We start from the raw sequence: 12,709 nt of genomic DNA on the forward strand, positions 1-12,709 counted from the left end.
AAAATCGAGAAGAACAATAAAAAAAATAGAAATTTCTTTCGCAATAAAATCCGACGACTCCAGTCAGCGGCAATCGTGCACACGGGCACGGGAAGGAAGGGGAGAAGAGAGAGAGAAATCGGGACTTATTTCGAGCTCCGACAACGTCTCAGTGAGAAATCAAAGCGAGCACGGTAATGAGTTTTCGTGAGAATTTTCCGACGATCCCTGCCGTTTTGTCTCGAGATTCTCAGATAGAAAAAGGGAGAAGGGTCTCCCCTTTAATAGAGTCAAAGGGGAGGAGTTTGACTCCTCTCTGATGAGCTTTTCGACTCTGTTTAGGAGCCGATCGGAAGGAAGAAGTTCTCATAGGAAGTCTTTCTCAATTTTTTTTTTTTGGATTTTTTATGGATTAGATTTAAAACTCAATTGGACCAGGTGATGACACATCAAGCACCTAATCCACTGCACTGTTCGATATCAGAGGCAGATAAAGTATTCGACAGGTGCACGACTCATCCTCGTTGTATTAATTTGTCCTTGCACGGTGGACCGTATTGCGCATGTATGTTGGTGGCACAGTCCATGGGCCAGGATGAGCCATTCCTTTCGCTGAATTAGACTGCTGCTGTATGGCCCTAATGGCATCCTCCGCGTCTTCGCGAAGCTCTCAGAAGTTTCCATCACATTCCCGACGCTTGGAGACCAGAGACATCTCCGAAGTTTTTAGATCATTCGCGACACTTCCAGAACAAATTCCTCTTCTTCCAATCCCCTCTTCCACGATCCCTATTTAAACGCCCAAGTTCCCCTTTCTCTCCAACAGCAGATAGAAAGCGCGAGAGCAATTAAAGAGCGATCCGAGCGATCCGGCTTCCCAAATAGAGCGATGGACTACAGCAGTATGTTCAGGCACAACGACCCCACGATTTTGACGCTGCAGCACCTGATGGACATCCCGGAGGAGATGGAGAAGGCCTTCAACGCGCCCACCCGCACCTACGTCCGCGACGCCAAGGCCATGGCCTCCACGCCGGCCGACGTCAAGGAGCTGCCGTCCTCCTACGTCTTCGTCATCGACATGCCTGGGGTCAAGTCCGGCGAGATCAAGGTTCAGGTGGGGAGGACAACTTGCTGGTCATCAGCGGCGATCGCAAGCGCGAGGAGGAGAAGGAAGGCAGGTACCTCCGCATGGAGCGCCGCATGGGCAAGTTCATGCGCAAGTTCTCCCTCCCGGACAACGCCAACACCGACGCCATCTCGGCAGTGTGCCAGGACGGCGTCCTCACCGTTACCGTCCAGAAGCAGCCGCCGCCGGAGCCCAAGAAGCCCAAGACCATCGAAGTCAAGATTGCCTAAGTCAATAATTCAAGCGAGCCAGCGACCTAGTAGTTGTGTGATGTGATGTGGGTGCAGCCATATCTCTCCCATTAGTTTGTGGTATCAGTGGTGAAATGAAATGTCTTTTATGTTTGAATGATGACCAACGAGTTCTTTGGTTTACTTCTTATTATTTTATTCGCACTGGTTTCTTGGACCTCACCCGTATTTTCTATGAATTAGAAGAGATCGCTTTCGAAACTTCATCGCAATAAATGGAGGGAAAAACAAAAAAAAAAAAAAAAAGCTTTACCACAAATCATGGAAGTAACACCAGAATAACTGTAAAAAGATTATTATACCTGAAATAGAACGTATCGCTACTGAACATTTATAACGAAGCATACTGTGGAATCTGCATTTGTTAGATTCAATAGATACTCGCAGAGAGAGTCGAAAGGCTAAGGGCGATGGAGTAGCATAGCTGGTACATTTCATGAACGGTGCTCTTGCTGGCAAACAGCCGTAGATCATTCCACCTAGAAAGTAACGTGCCCATCGCTTCATTTTCTCTCAACTTTCTTCTTTGCCTATGTTTGTGCGCGGTGGATTCGATCCAATGACTCGTAGAAGAGGCCTCTTCCCCTTCCTATTGTCCTTGTCCCTCTCAAAACCCCAATCTACTCTCTCTCTTTCCGTCCTCCCTGGACCCAGTCTGCTCAAAATCTGATACTGTTTCCTTGAAAAAATAAAACAAAAATATAATTAAATATAAAATCTGAACTGTTAAATGGGGTGGGTTTAGATGGTGGGAGTGTTAGTTCAACGTATCTCTCTTAGCTATCCACCTTTCCAACTTGATGCGATCCACCGGCTATTGGAACTTGACAAGAATCCGGATGGTAGTCAATAACAACTTGTCCCTCCCTCTCTTTCCAACCCAAATCCGTCTCTCTCTCCCGCGTCATTTTTTTAACCAGCCGATGGATCTTGTACATTAGACTGCGTGCTCAATATGAATTAGTAATTTCTAAATCAAACACATATAATTGGTTATGTATTAGAATTTCCCTTGCCTAGCACAGCCTTGCAACCAGGGCAAGAAATCACCACAAAGTTCCTACGATATGCGATGCATGGACCATTAGAAATAGATAATTCGAGCGCGAATAGTGCTACATGGCCTCCATTTTGCTCATTTCTCACATGTAACTATTTGCCACAATGTCAGGTCCTCAAATTCTAACGGGAGGCCGTATCCAGGACATGAGCTCTTCTAATATCAAGAGTCCTCCATTGGATTGGTGCAATATCCAGAAATTACTGTCATACATGTTGGACAATTCGTTATTTAGTTTCCATGTCATGCAATTAGTTTTATTTTCTTCGATCGTTAGAATCCTTCAGGTGAATGTGCGAATTTAAAGTTGTCAACGACACGATTTGGGAAAGGGCATCGAAAATTAAATACAGCGGATGTAAATAGTCCAGATGAAAGCAGTATAAAACGGGATCCACCCGATCCACCCGTTGACATTCCGTGTCAGCCTGGCCGAGTGTGTAGATGGCCCATGGGCCCTTTCAGGAGAGGCAGATGATCCGCAGGTCCATTTTTATTTTATTATTTTGACTTTGGGCGGCGGCAGCGGAAGACCAGAGAATTCCGCACCCACCCAACGGCTCCGTTTCCCTCTTCGTTTTAGATTCGAGCGCCGGGTCCTTCCCCGTTTCCCATGCAGATCATGTGCCCCAGCTCAAACAGCCAACGGCCTCTGATGAATGACGTGTAAGATCAAGATCAGAAACTGGAATTTTCGTCCATGCATCGACTTCTCGTCCTCGATTGACACATATAGATAGAAGGCTGTTTGTTGTTAGATATGAGTCAGCTGATCCACTAATCTAGTTCCACGTACTCGCGAATAAGCTTGAATCCACGGCTCCGCGGGTTATCGTAACCGAACTATTTCTAAATTCTAAGTTTTATCCAGATTATAATATTATTTTCTTTCCGTTTTATTTCTTGGCTTCTCCTCTTTGAGAAGGCCGGAAAGGCATTAAGCCGACTCAGCCGATTTTTTTTTTTAAAAAAAAACAAGAAAAGGAAAATGGAGGAATGAACGAAGGCGAATCCGGATCGAGCAGTCTCTGCCTCTTTCATCCTTCTATTTCCCCCTCAGCTCAAGCTCTAGCCCTAACCCTAATTCGCCGCCGATCCCTCTCGGTGATGCCCCGATCTGCGTAATCTCGGTCATCCGGCAGGTAGACCGCGTGTTCCGGCGGATTCCCGGCCGATCCCGATCGTCTGATCGGTTGTCGTTGCAGATCGAGTGGAGGAGAAGGGAGGGGGCACGATGCCGTCGCACGCGGATCTGGACCGTCAGATCGAGCACCTGAGGGAATGCAAGTTCTTGCCGGAGGCGGAGGTGAAGGCTCTCTGCGAGCAGGCAAGGGCGATCCTGATGGAGGAGTGGAATGTCCAGCCGGTTAAGTGCCCTGTCACGGTTTGCGGGGACATCCACGGCCAGTTCCACGATCTCATCGAGCTGTTCCGGATCGGAGGAGAGGCGCCCGACACCAATTACCTTTTTATGGGGGACTATGTAGGTCAGTTGTTTGCCCGAGGGAAAGAAAGGAGTTCCTTGCTTTTCTGAGCTTTCTTGACGTCAAATTTTAATTTTAGGGTTCGGAGGTTCTTGGTTCTCGAAAGGATGTTTCTTTGTTGCGAGATTTCGATGTTCTCTAACGAATTCGTGTTTCATCTCTCTCTCTCTCTCTCTCTCTCTCTCTCCTCTCTCTCTCTCTCTCTCTATCTTTCTCTAGATTGGAGCTGATTACTGCTTTTATCTCTTTTTTTATCTGTTCTTTCCATTTGTAAACAACGGTTTTTTCCCCTAATAGGATGTATCGCTTGATCCTGTTATATATGGCTCTAGTTATTTATTTCGGGGGATTGATTAGGCGTAACTTTTGGCTGCTGCTAAATTATAGGAAAATTTTGCGTTCAATATCATGCTGCTGTGTAAGTTGGATTTCTTGATCGCTAAAAGCCATAGTTTGAAAGAAATTTGTCTAGACTATTGTCGCAGTAGGAAATATAGCTTCTTAAAGACATCTCTGTTAGAGCGGAAGCGGTCCACCATCCTTGATATTGGCTGCATCGTCCTGTTATAAATCCGATCGAGGACGAGGAAGCCCTATTATGCCATCGAAATTATATTATATCGACCGCCCTATTTGTTGAGAAACTAGCAGTCATCATATTGTTGAATAAGATGATCAAACCTGGAAAGATTGGCAAAATGGACATTGAAAGCCCTTATTTGGTTCTGGAAAGAAGTGTCTGTATGTATATGGCCAGACAATTCAAACCTGGAACTGCTTGTCTTTGAGTTAAATTATTCAGCCATGCTGTTACTAAACTTACTTTTTCCGTCTGCCTGCTGTAATTATTAAATCTCTGCTAATAATTTTTTTTTTTAATAGTCAGAAAAAAGTGAATAATTAAGACAAGGTTCCTTTTGGCCAAGGTTGCTTGGTGTAGATTTTATTATTATTATTATTAGTACTACTACTACTACTATCTTTATTATCATCTACCACTTCCCAAGTTGGTGGGTTCTTTTTGGCCTCTCTATATCTGCTTTATTGCTTATTTTAGCATGCGAATTGAACTTCCCATGACGTCCACATTAAAAAAGCAGATATGTTTTCAAGCAATCCCACCTAGAAGGTATTAACACCTCTAGTAAAAGTCTATTGTCTATCCTTTTTTTAATTAATTTAGAAGCTAATTTTGCTGTGTTTTGCTGGTATCTTTACTGTTGCACAGTGAACTTCCAAACACATAGCAAATGCTTGTGGGCGTTAACTTTTGTGCAGACATTCCTATCTGTGAATGCTTCTGGATTTTCTTTTCCATTAAAAAGTGATTGGCATGTTACTTTATTCTGCTTGCATTAAATTTGGGTACACATCAGTACCAGAGTAGGGTTCATCATTCCCTTTGAAAATTGTTGTTTTCAATTTTACATCATCGTTTCTTAATACTAGTTATTTACTTTCTCATGCAGATCGTGGTTATTATTCAGTGGAGACTGTTACGCTTTTAGTGGCCCTGAAAGTCCGTTACAGAGATAGAATCACAATTTTGAGAGGAAATCATGAAAGTCGGCAAATTACTCAAGTGTGAGTGTTTATTGCGGTTCATACGACGTTAGCTTCTTTTGGTCCATAAGACTATATATGGCCAGGAATCTGGCCTGATTGGTAGATGGTTCTTTAGGTTGGAAAGCTTTGTGTTCTCAAAATATGGTAATGTTTATCCTAGCCGCTTATATAGCCTGTTGGATTTGGTAAGCTTATTTAGAGAAGGTTTCTGATCACTGGGCTGCTTCTGCAGGGTGACTTAGGAAATAATGAAATGATAGTTGCCAAATCTATTATTTTTTAAATGTTGCATAGTGTGATGAGAATTTATTGTGACAAGGTAATCTTGTTGGGTTTCATGTGTGTTGGGATATGCAATTGACTGCAGCGGGACCAGATTTCTTTCTCAAAATCGACAGGCAGTAACCTGACACAAATAAATGCCATCGTGTCACTGTCTGTCTTATACAAACTGACATCCTTTTTGTTTTGATTTTAGCCACATGACCTGAGATCAGATTTATCCACATGATTGCTGATCGGATTCACCCACATGACTTTTGATCCATGCTTTAACTAACATCCATATTATGCTTTAAGGGACCTCTCTTTGTGGAATCTGTAATGTAATGCTTTATCCAGTTGTCACTTAATTTTAGAATTAGATAATCATCTTCTTTGATTATCTTTTTAATTTTTCTGATATGAAATATAATACATCATGATGATTATGAAATTACAATTGTGATAGAGCACTTTTCTTGATTTTTTTTTTTGGTACTGTGCTTTTTTTTTTTTTTGGATCCTTTTTTTTTTTTAGTGCAGTTAAATCTTCGCTATGAGTGGGTGTCTATATGAAGGAATTTATGCAGTTTTGTGAATGAAGTTGCTGACATATGCCCAAAGTTCTTTTTTGGATCCTCATGTACCTGAAATTGATGTAATTTGTGAGTTTCAGAGCTTTCTATTGCATTTTGTCCGCAAAAGGTGTTTTCAGAAAACCTCTGTGATCACGTAATTCATGATATCCGCTGGCATATCATCTTTTAAAAGAAGATATGGTGTTTCTTTTGTGCTTAATGGGTTAGAGATTTTTCCGTTAAAATAAAACTCCATATACTTTGCGATATTAACCTGAAAATGCTATTATGCATTTGAGCTGTTGCTTTTTCTTCCTCAGGATTTCTTCATGGTTTTGTGAAATCTACTTGACGGTGATTTATCAGGCCAGTAGATATCTCATTATCATGTCTCCCATCACATGCAAGCATGTCCATGCGTATTCTGCATGGATCTTGAGATAGAGAGAGGGAGTTAAAATTTAAAGGGACCTTCTTCTGGGTAACATTACCTATGCGTGACTGATGACATGTGTTCTGTTTTCCTGCAATTCTTTGACTTCCTATTTAAAAAACTAAAGGGGTTCCTGTGGAATGTGATTTTCTTTGATATAGATCAGTGATCTTATATTTCTTCTGTGTTGATGAACTAGTAAATGGAGTCCTTGCCACTTATTTTATCAATTATAAACCATTCCATGAGAAAAATGCATGAGAGGCGTTTGATCCCATTTTATTTCTCAGAATAGTAAAATCTAGTCAGCCATGATCTATTAGACACTTCTAATGATTAAGATTGTTTCTCCACTAATATTGTGGCTTTTGTTGCAGGTATGGTTTCTATGATGAATGCTTGAGAAAGTATGGCAATGCAAATGTGTGGAAATATTTCACTGACCTATTTGACTATCTGCCACTTACAGCTCTTATTGAGAATCAGGTGCAGGTTTTATATTTGCACAAGATTTTTAACTATAGTTCAGTCTATGGTTTATGCTTGACAAGTGCTTGCAATTATCCCTTTAGGTATTCTGTTTGCATGGTGGTCTCTCTCCATCTTTGGATACACTAGATAATATCCGTGCTCTTGACCGTATACAGGAGGTATGCATGTATTTCTTTTCTTCTTCTTATTCTTCTTCTTGCTTAATCATTGCATCTATCAAATTAATACTAGAAACATCTTGCTGACCAATGACAATATGGGCAGAGGAGGAAGCCCTTAGGCTAGATTTCAGGGGAAAGAGTGGGTTGAGGTGACCTGGCCAAAGGAGGGGTGATCCCTTGCCAGTTTTGGTGGGAGAACTAGGTTGAGGCAGTGGGGGTGGAGGAAAGGTTGGAAGAGAGGTTAACTGAAGTGGGTAAAGGAAGGTAAGGTGAATTTCAGGGAGAGAATGAGTTCAACGGGTTGAACATGGTTGAATCGGTGACGTAACTCAGCCAAGATTTGACACTTGAGTCTGATTTTTTATGATCAACAGGTCCACTTGGGTCACCCATACTCTAATGATCATCATGTATGATTTACATCTATGTTTTCACATTTACATTCAGACAGTGAATAATTGATAGTCGATTGAGATTATTCCACTCTAGCAGAAGTGACTAGAATAATCCCATGTTTAAATTATCAACAAATTCTAATTCTCTAGAATTTTGATTTTTCTACATGAAAGGGTTAACAATTGTTTTTCCGATTATCGTTCTAAGTGCGGTATTGGTGTGTAATGTTTTCAATATTATTTATCAATCATATATTAGTCTTAATGACAGATCCTTCACAAATAAATGGTCATTGTGATGCTTTGGATAGCATGCTTTTTATATTTTTTTGCCCCAGTAGTCAATATTGGCGGTATCAGTTTTTCTCATGCTTCATTTTAGTAAACATTAAGAAGGAAACAATCTATTTAAGGAATAGAATGAGGATTAACTGTGAGGTTGGTGGCAATGAACAAATGATGCTCACCTCTGCTATAATGGTATTTTCCCCCTTTTTAAGAAGAGCAGTTTGGGTACTGAGATCTTGTTGTTTTAGGTTAATTTTTTCATTTAACAGTTAACTGCTGTAGAAACTTGTTCAGTATTCATTTGTCTATTGCAACATCATATATTTGTGAAATAACTGTATCAACTGAATGTTATGGTCCTGTTTTCCATGTCATATTTGCAGTGTCATTGTTTAAAAAGTTATAATTTTATGTTGTAATCATAGGTTTGGGCATTTATTTTTTTTTCTTATTATCCTTTTACTCCAGAGTTTGATATATTGTTTCTTGTACTTTGTTTGTTGATTATTTTACAGTGGTTGATTGCTGATTCAAATGCTGTTAAATTCAATCTTTAAGTTTGTAGTGATGCCATTCTGTACCAGTCAATATTATAATTTTTATTTTTTATTCTCTTTCATCTTTGTTAGATATTCGTTGTCTTATTTTTGTGGTTATCTTGACAAAGATTTGGTATCCTGCTCATTGAAAAATATATGTAGCCTTTGGTTCATTTTTGAGCTGGAAACTAGCGGGGCCAATTGGGTCGGGGTCAATGCGGGTTGGGTCAGAAAATCGTCGACCCAAATCCAACCAGTTTATTAAACAGGTTAAAAATTTAGATTTGAACCCGACCTATTTATTAAACAGATAATTAGATCTGATCTGTTTAATCTGTTTATTAAACAGATAATCCGATTTGACCTATTTAATCCGTTTATTAAACAGATCAAATTAGGTTAAACGGGTTAAAGGGGTTAAATAGGTTAAATGCATTAAATGGGTCAGAAACAGGTTAAATGGGTCAAAAACAGATTAAGTTTTAAACAGATTAAATGGGTCGGATTAAATGGATCAGAAATAGATTAAGCAAATTTAAACGGGTTAGATAGATCTTAAACAAATTAAACAGGTTAAATATGTTAAACAAGTTATCTGATTCAACCCGACCTGAATATTAAATGGGTTAAACGGGTCAGAAGTCTGAAACACAAATCTGACCTAAATATTAAATAGGTTAAACGGATTGATTTGTTTATGATCCAAACTCATTTACCTTAAATCCAAATCTGTTTATGACGGGTCGAACACGAATCAAATTGGTGGGTCAGGTCATATTTTGCCGGCCCTATTGGAAACCATACTAGCATCTTTGAATCTGTAATAAAAAACACTGCATGGTGCATCCAGTTCAAAGCTCTCCTGGGAGGCTGGGATCAGGAGTGTGATTGCTTTTTGATTGGCCCAGCCACAACCTCATGTAGGTGCCTCCTTGTGTAGAGGCTTGGTCAGTTGGGTGGGCTATGTAACAAGCTTTAGACTCATGTTTCTGTTAGTTGTGTTGCCAACCATTGAACTGGCTCTGACCCAACATGCCTGATCTGACTGATCCTAACTATTGGTAGCACCAAATCTAGATGACCATATATGGATGGACAAGTTAACGAGCTTTGGATTTTTCCTGATGACTGTTAATCTGAATTTCTGACCTGGTTGATTATGGAAATGCTGATGTTCAAGCTGGTTGCTTTAGAAATAGATTAGACCAAACCATATCAACCATATATTCACAGTTGGATTATTTTATATACTTGATGATTCTAGGCTAGATATTAAATCTGAATATCTAACCTGTTCTGTTCTAGACCGTGCTGCAGCTGGATACCACCTGAGTGGTTGAAACTCCTTGAGCAATGATATGGTGGATTCCCCTGGTCTTCTTTTCTTCTTCTTCTTTTGTGTGCATGTGTGTGGTCTTGTTGTTTTGTTTTTTTTTTCGGGGGGGGGGTGATGGTAGGAGTGATTAATCCCAACAACAAGGTTTCTGTATTTGGACTTCTCCTTACCAGAAGGGAGAAAAATTAAGCAACACTCTTAGGTTAAAATTTCCATCTGTGCTTGCTGGCCCATCTTTTGACTGATAGAGGTGGAGTTGTTTTCATCAGCAGATGTCCCCACATAATATTTGATGCGAATATGTCGTATTACAACTCTTATGTTATTTTTCATTGCTCCCACATGGATCCTTGCATGTTAAATCTACCATTAAGTTTCTTGTATGTTGCATGTAATGTTGGTATTCTTCTTCTTATGCTTGAGCCTGCATACGTGTGGTTTGAAATCAACATCCTTTCTGTTAAAGGATCTAGCGGAATTTGGCTGTGTTCTACATTTTTCATCTGACTATGATAGTTTTAAATGTTTCATCGCCTCTGTAGGTTCCACATGAAGGACCCATGTGTGATCTTTTGTGGTCTGATCCGGATGACCGTTGTGGATGGGGTATATCACCGAGGGGTGCAGGGTACACATTTGGACAGGACATTGCACAACAGTTTAATCACACAAATGGTCTTACCCTTGTTGCCAGAGCACACCAACTTGTGATGGAAGGTTACAACTGGTGTCAGGTAGGTTGACTGGAGTCACCGACCGTTTGATATTTTGCTGTTACACTCCTGTGCCTAGAATATTTCATCAGAATTCATTTATTGCGATAAATTAGGTTCCATCATAGCATGATTTAGGACTTTAGTTCTCTGTCATGGAGATATGTTTTTTTCACTTTGGGCTGAGTTGGTAAGTCTAGGATTTGTGGGTCTCCAGAAGGTGGAAGAAAACCTGTCTGATTTGTTACAGTGGCCTGTCTAGTTTGCAGGCAATTTGGTGGAAGTTTTTGATTAATATTTATGGACATGCAATATGGTTTTTGCATAAAACCACGGACTACAGCCACAGTTTTAGCCACATCTATGTGCATCAAAATATTCTTCTATGTTTAAACCTTTTTATTTATAACATAAATAATGAAATGATCTTATCATTCTTTGTTGTGGCTCTGTATATTGCAGGAAAAGAATGTTGTGACGGTGTTTAGTGCACCAAATTATTGTTATCGTTGTGGTAATATGGCAGCTATAATGGAGATTGGGGAGAACATGGAACAAAACTTCCTCCAGTTTGATCCTGCACCAAGGCAGATTGAGCCAGATACTACTCGCAAGACTCCTGACTATTTTTTGTAATCTCCATAACCCTATCACCTGGTGGTAACCGTGCTTGTTCACTTCTATGTTTGTTCTTTAGATGTGTCCTAGAAAAGAGGAGTTTTGGTAAGTGGGAAGATCATCATCATCATCATTCTTTTGTTTGGAGTTTTTCCTGCTGCTACTGTATGCCATGCCATGTTAGATTAAAAGGACACTCAAGAGGTTTTTTCTGTCAATTGCCTTTCTATTCTTGAAGAGAGAGTGAGGAAGCAGCAATAACAATCATGGTGCCTCGTGTTTTATGTGTATTGCTCGTTTAGAGAAACACTATGCCGAGTGGGTCCGTTCAATCTAAATGCAAAGCTTATTTTCCGGTGAAAGTTCGTGTTTCAGTAGTATTTGTGATGGTAACACTAAATCTAGAAGGTTTAGACTTTTTTTTTTTTTAATTCACTGGGCTATGACCCGTGGGGATTATTGGTTGACTGACCCGTGGGGAGATCATCATCATCATTCTTTTGTTTGGAGTTTTTCCTGGTGCTACTGTATGCCATGCCATACATGCTAGATTAAAAGGACACTCAAGAGGTGTAGAGGCTGTGAATGGCCCAGTGATGGCCTCGTTGTGGAAGGACATGTTAGGGACCTGCTGTCTATTAATTATTCGTCTATTAATTATAATTATTCGTCTATTAATTATTTGAACAATAAGCACCCTATTTGTCTGGGCCTAGCATTTGATCTTGTCTTGAGCTTGAAAAACTATTCATGCCTTTTGCTCTGCCATTTTAGTAGCTACTTTGGCTAGCTATTTTTATGCACATATAAACTACATTTTCATAACTCAAAACTCATTTGCCTGGGCTCCATGTCAATATTGCAGTTCTCATGGTAGGTTCGTTTATGCATTACAGCTCAGTGGCTGGTGATGTGAAGTAAAATACTGCTTGCTGCATTGGTTCTTATGATGCTGGGAATGTATTTTAATAATCTTGTGCATTATATTTTTATGGTTCCGTGATCGGTCTCAACTGACGCTATCATTGATGGATGGTGGCAAGGGCGCTGGTTATTCAACGCTGATAATATTGGTCTTATGATTGTTGCCTGCCGTACGCGGGATAAGATCTTCCAGGCCAATCATCGCAGGCCGTCCCTGCTCTCTCTGGACCACTCCCTCCCCATAATATGTTGGTTGTGCAGGACATTTTAATGCAGGAAACTCATTAAGTCTTTCAGCATCACCAAGTTGGTCTCTTTCCACATTATATTTTCTGGATATCCAATGACCATGAAAACATGTTTCCATGTGGAAACCCTTCGCATACCTAACCATCAAAAATTATTCTTGAGATTGGTATGCCATAAAAATAAAAAACATTTTGAGGTAGCCTTTTTTTTTTTCCTTCTTTTTTTGATAAGAGTACCGAGATAGCCTTCAATA

General features: G+C 40.2%; 2 protein-coding genes across 2 annotated transcripts; both read left to right on the top strand.

Moving 5' to 3' along the window:
- The first annotated feature begins 783 nt into the window (after nucleotides 1-783).
- Nucleotides 784-1,459, top strand: LOC105040381 (17.3 kDa class II heat shock protein). Its single transcript, XM_010916871.4, is given in 2 exon segments — nucleotides 784-1,097; nucleotides 1,100-1,459. Coding segments are annotated over 2 exon segments (468 nt in total). The 5' UTR covers nucleotides 784-868; the 3' UTR covers nucleotides 1,339-1,459.
- A 1,928-nt stretch (nucleotides 1,460-3,387) lies between these two features.
- On the top strand, nucleotides 3,388-11,645 carry LOC105040379 (serine/threonine-protein phosphatase PP2A-1 catalytic subunit). The gene is made up of 6 exons (XM_010916870.4): nucleotides 3,388-3,906; nucleotides 5,373-5,487; nucleotides 7,119-7,227; nucleotides 7,314-7,391; nucleotides 10,495-10,686; nucleotides 11,128-11,645. The coding sequence occupies exons 1-6, from the start codon at nucleotides 3,654-3,656 to the stop codon at nucleotides 11,299-11,301; spliced, it is 921 nt and encodes a 306-aa protein (XP_010915172.1). The 5' UTR covers nucleotides 3,388-3,653; the 3' UTR covers nucleotides 11,302-11,645.
- Nucleotides 11,646-12,709: the final 1,064 nt, after the last annotated feature.

Source organism: Elaeis guineensis, chromosome 3, assembly GCF_000442705.2.
Source record: "Elaeis guineensis isolate ETL-2024a chromosome 3, EG11, whole genome shotgun sequence".
In the NCBI taxonomy this organism is placed as follows: domain Eukaryota; kingdom Viridiplantae; phylum Streptophyta; class Magnoliopsida; order Arecales; family Arecaceae; genus Elaeis; species Elaeis guineensis.

Coding starts and splice junctions, on each gene's coding strand:
- LOC105040379 (XM_010916870.4), top strand. CDS start 3,654: ATGCCGTCGCACGCGGATCTGGACCGTCAGATCGAGCACCTGAGGGAA. Junction 3,907..5,372: donor TTTTATGGGGGACTATGTAG/GTCAGTTGTTTG, acceptor TTTCTCATGCAG/ATCGTGGTTATTATTCAGTG. Junction 10,687..11,127: donor AAGGTTACAACTGGTGTCAG/GTAGGTTGACTG, acceptor TGTATATTGCAG/GAAAAGAATGTTGTGACGGT.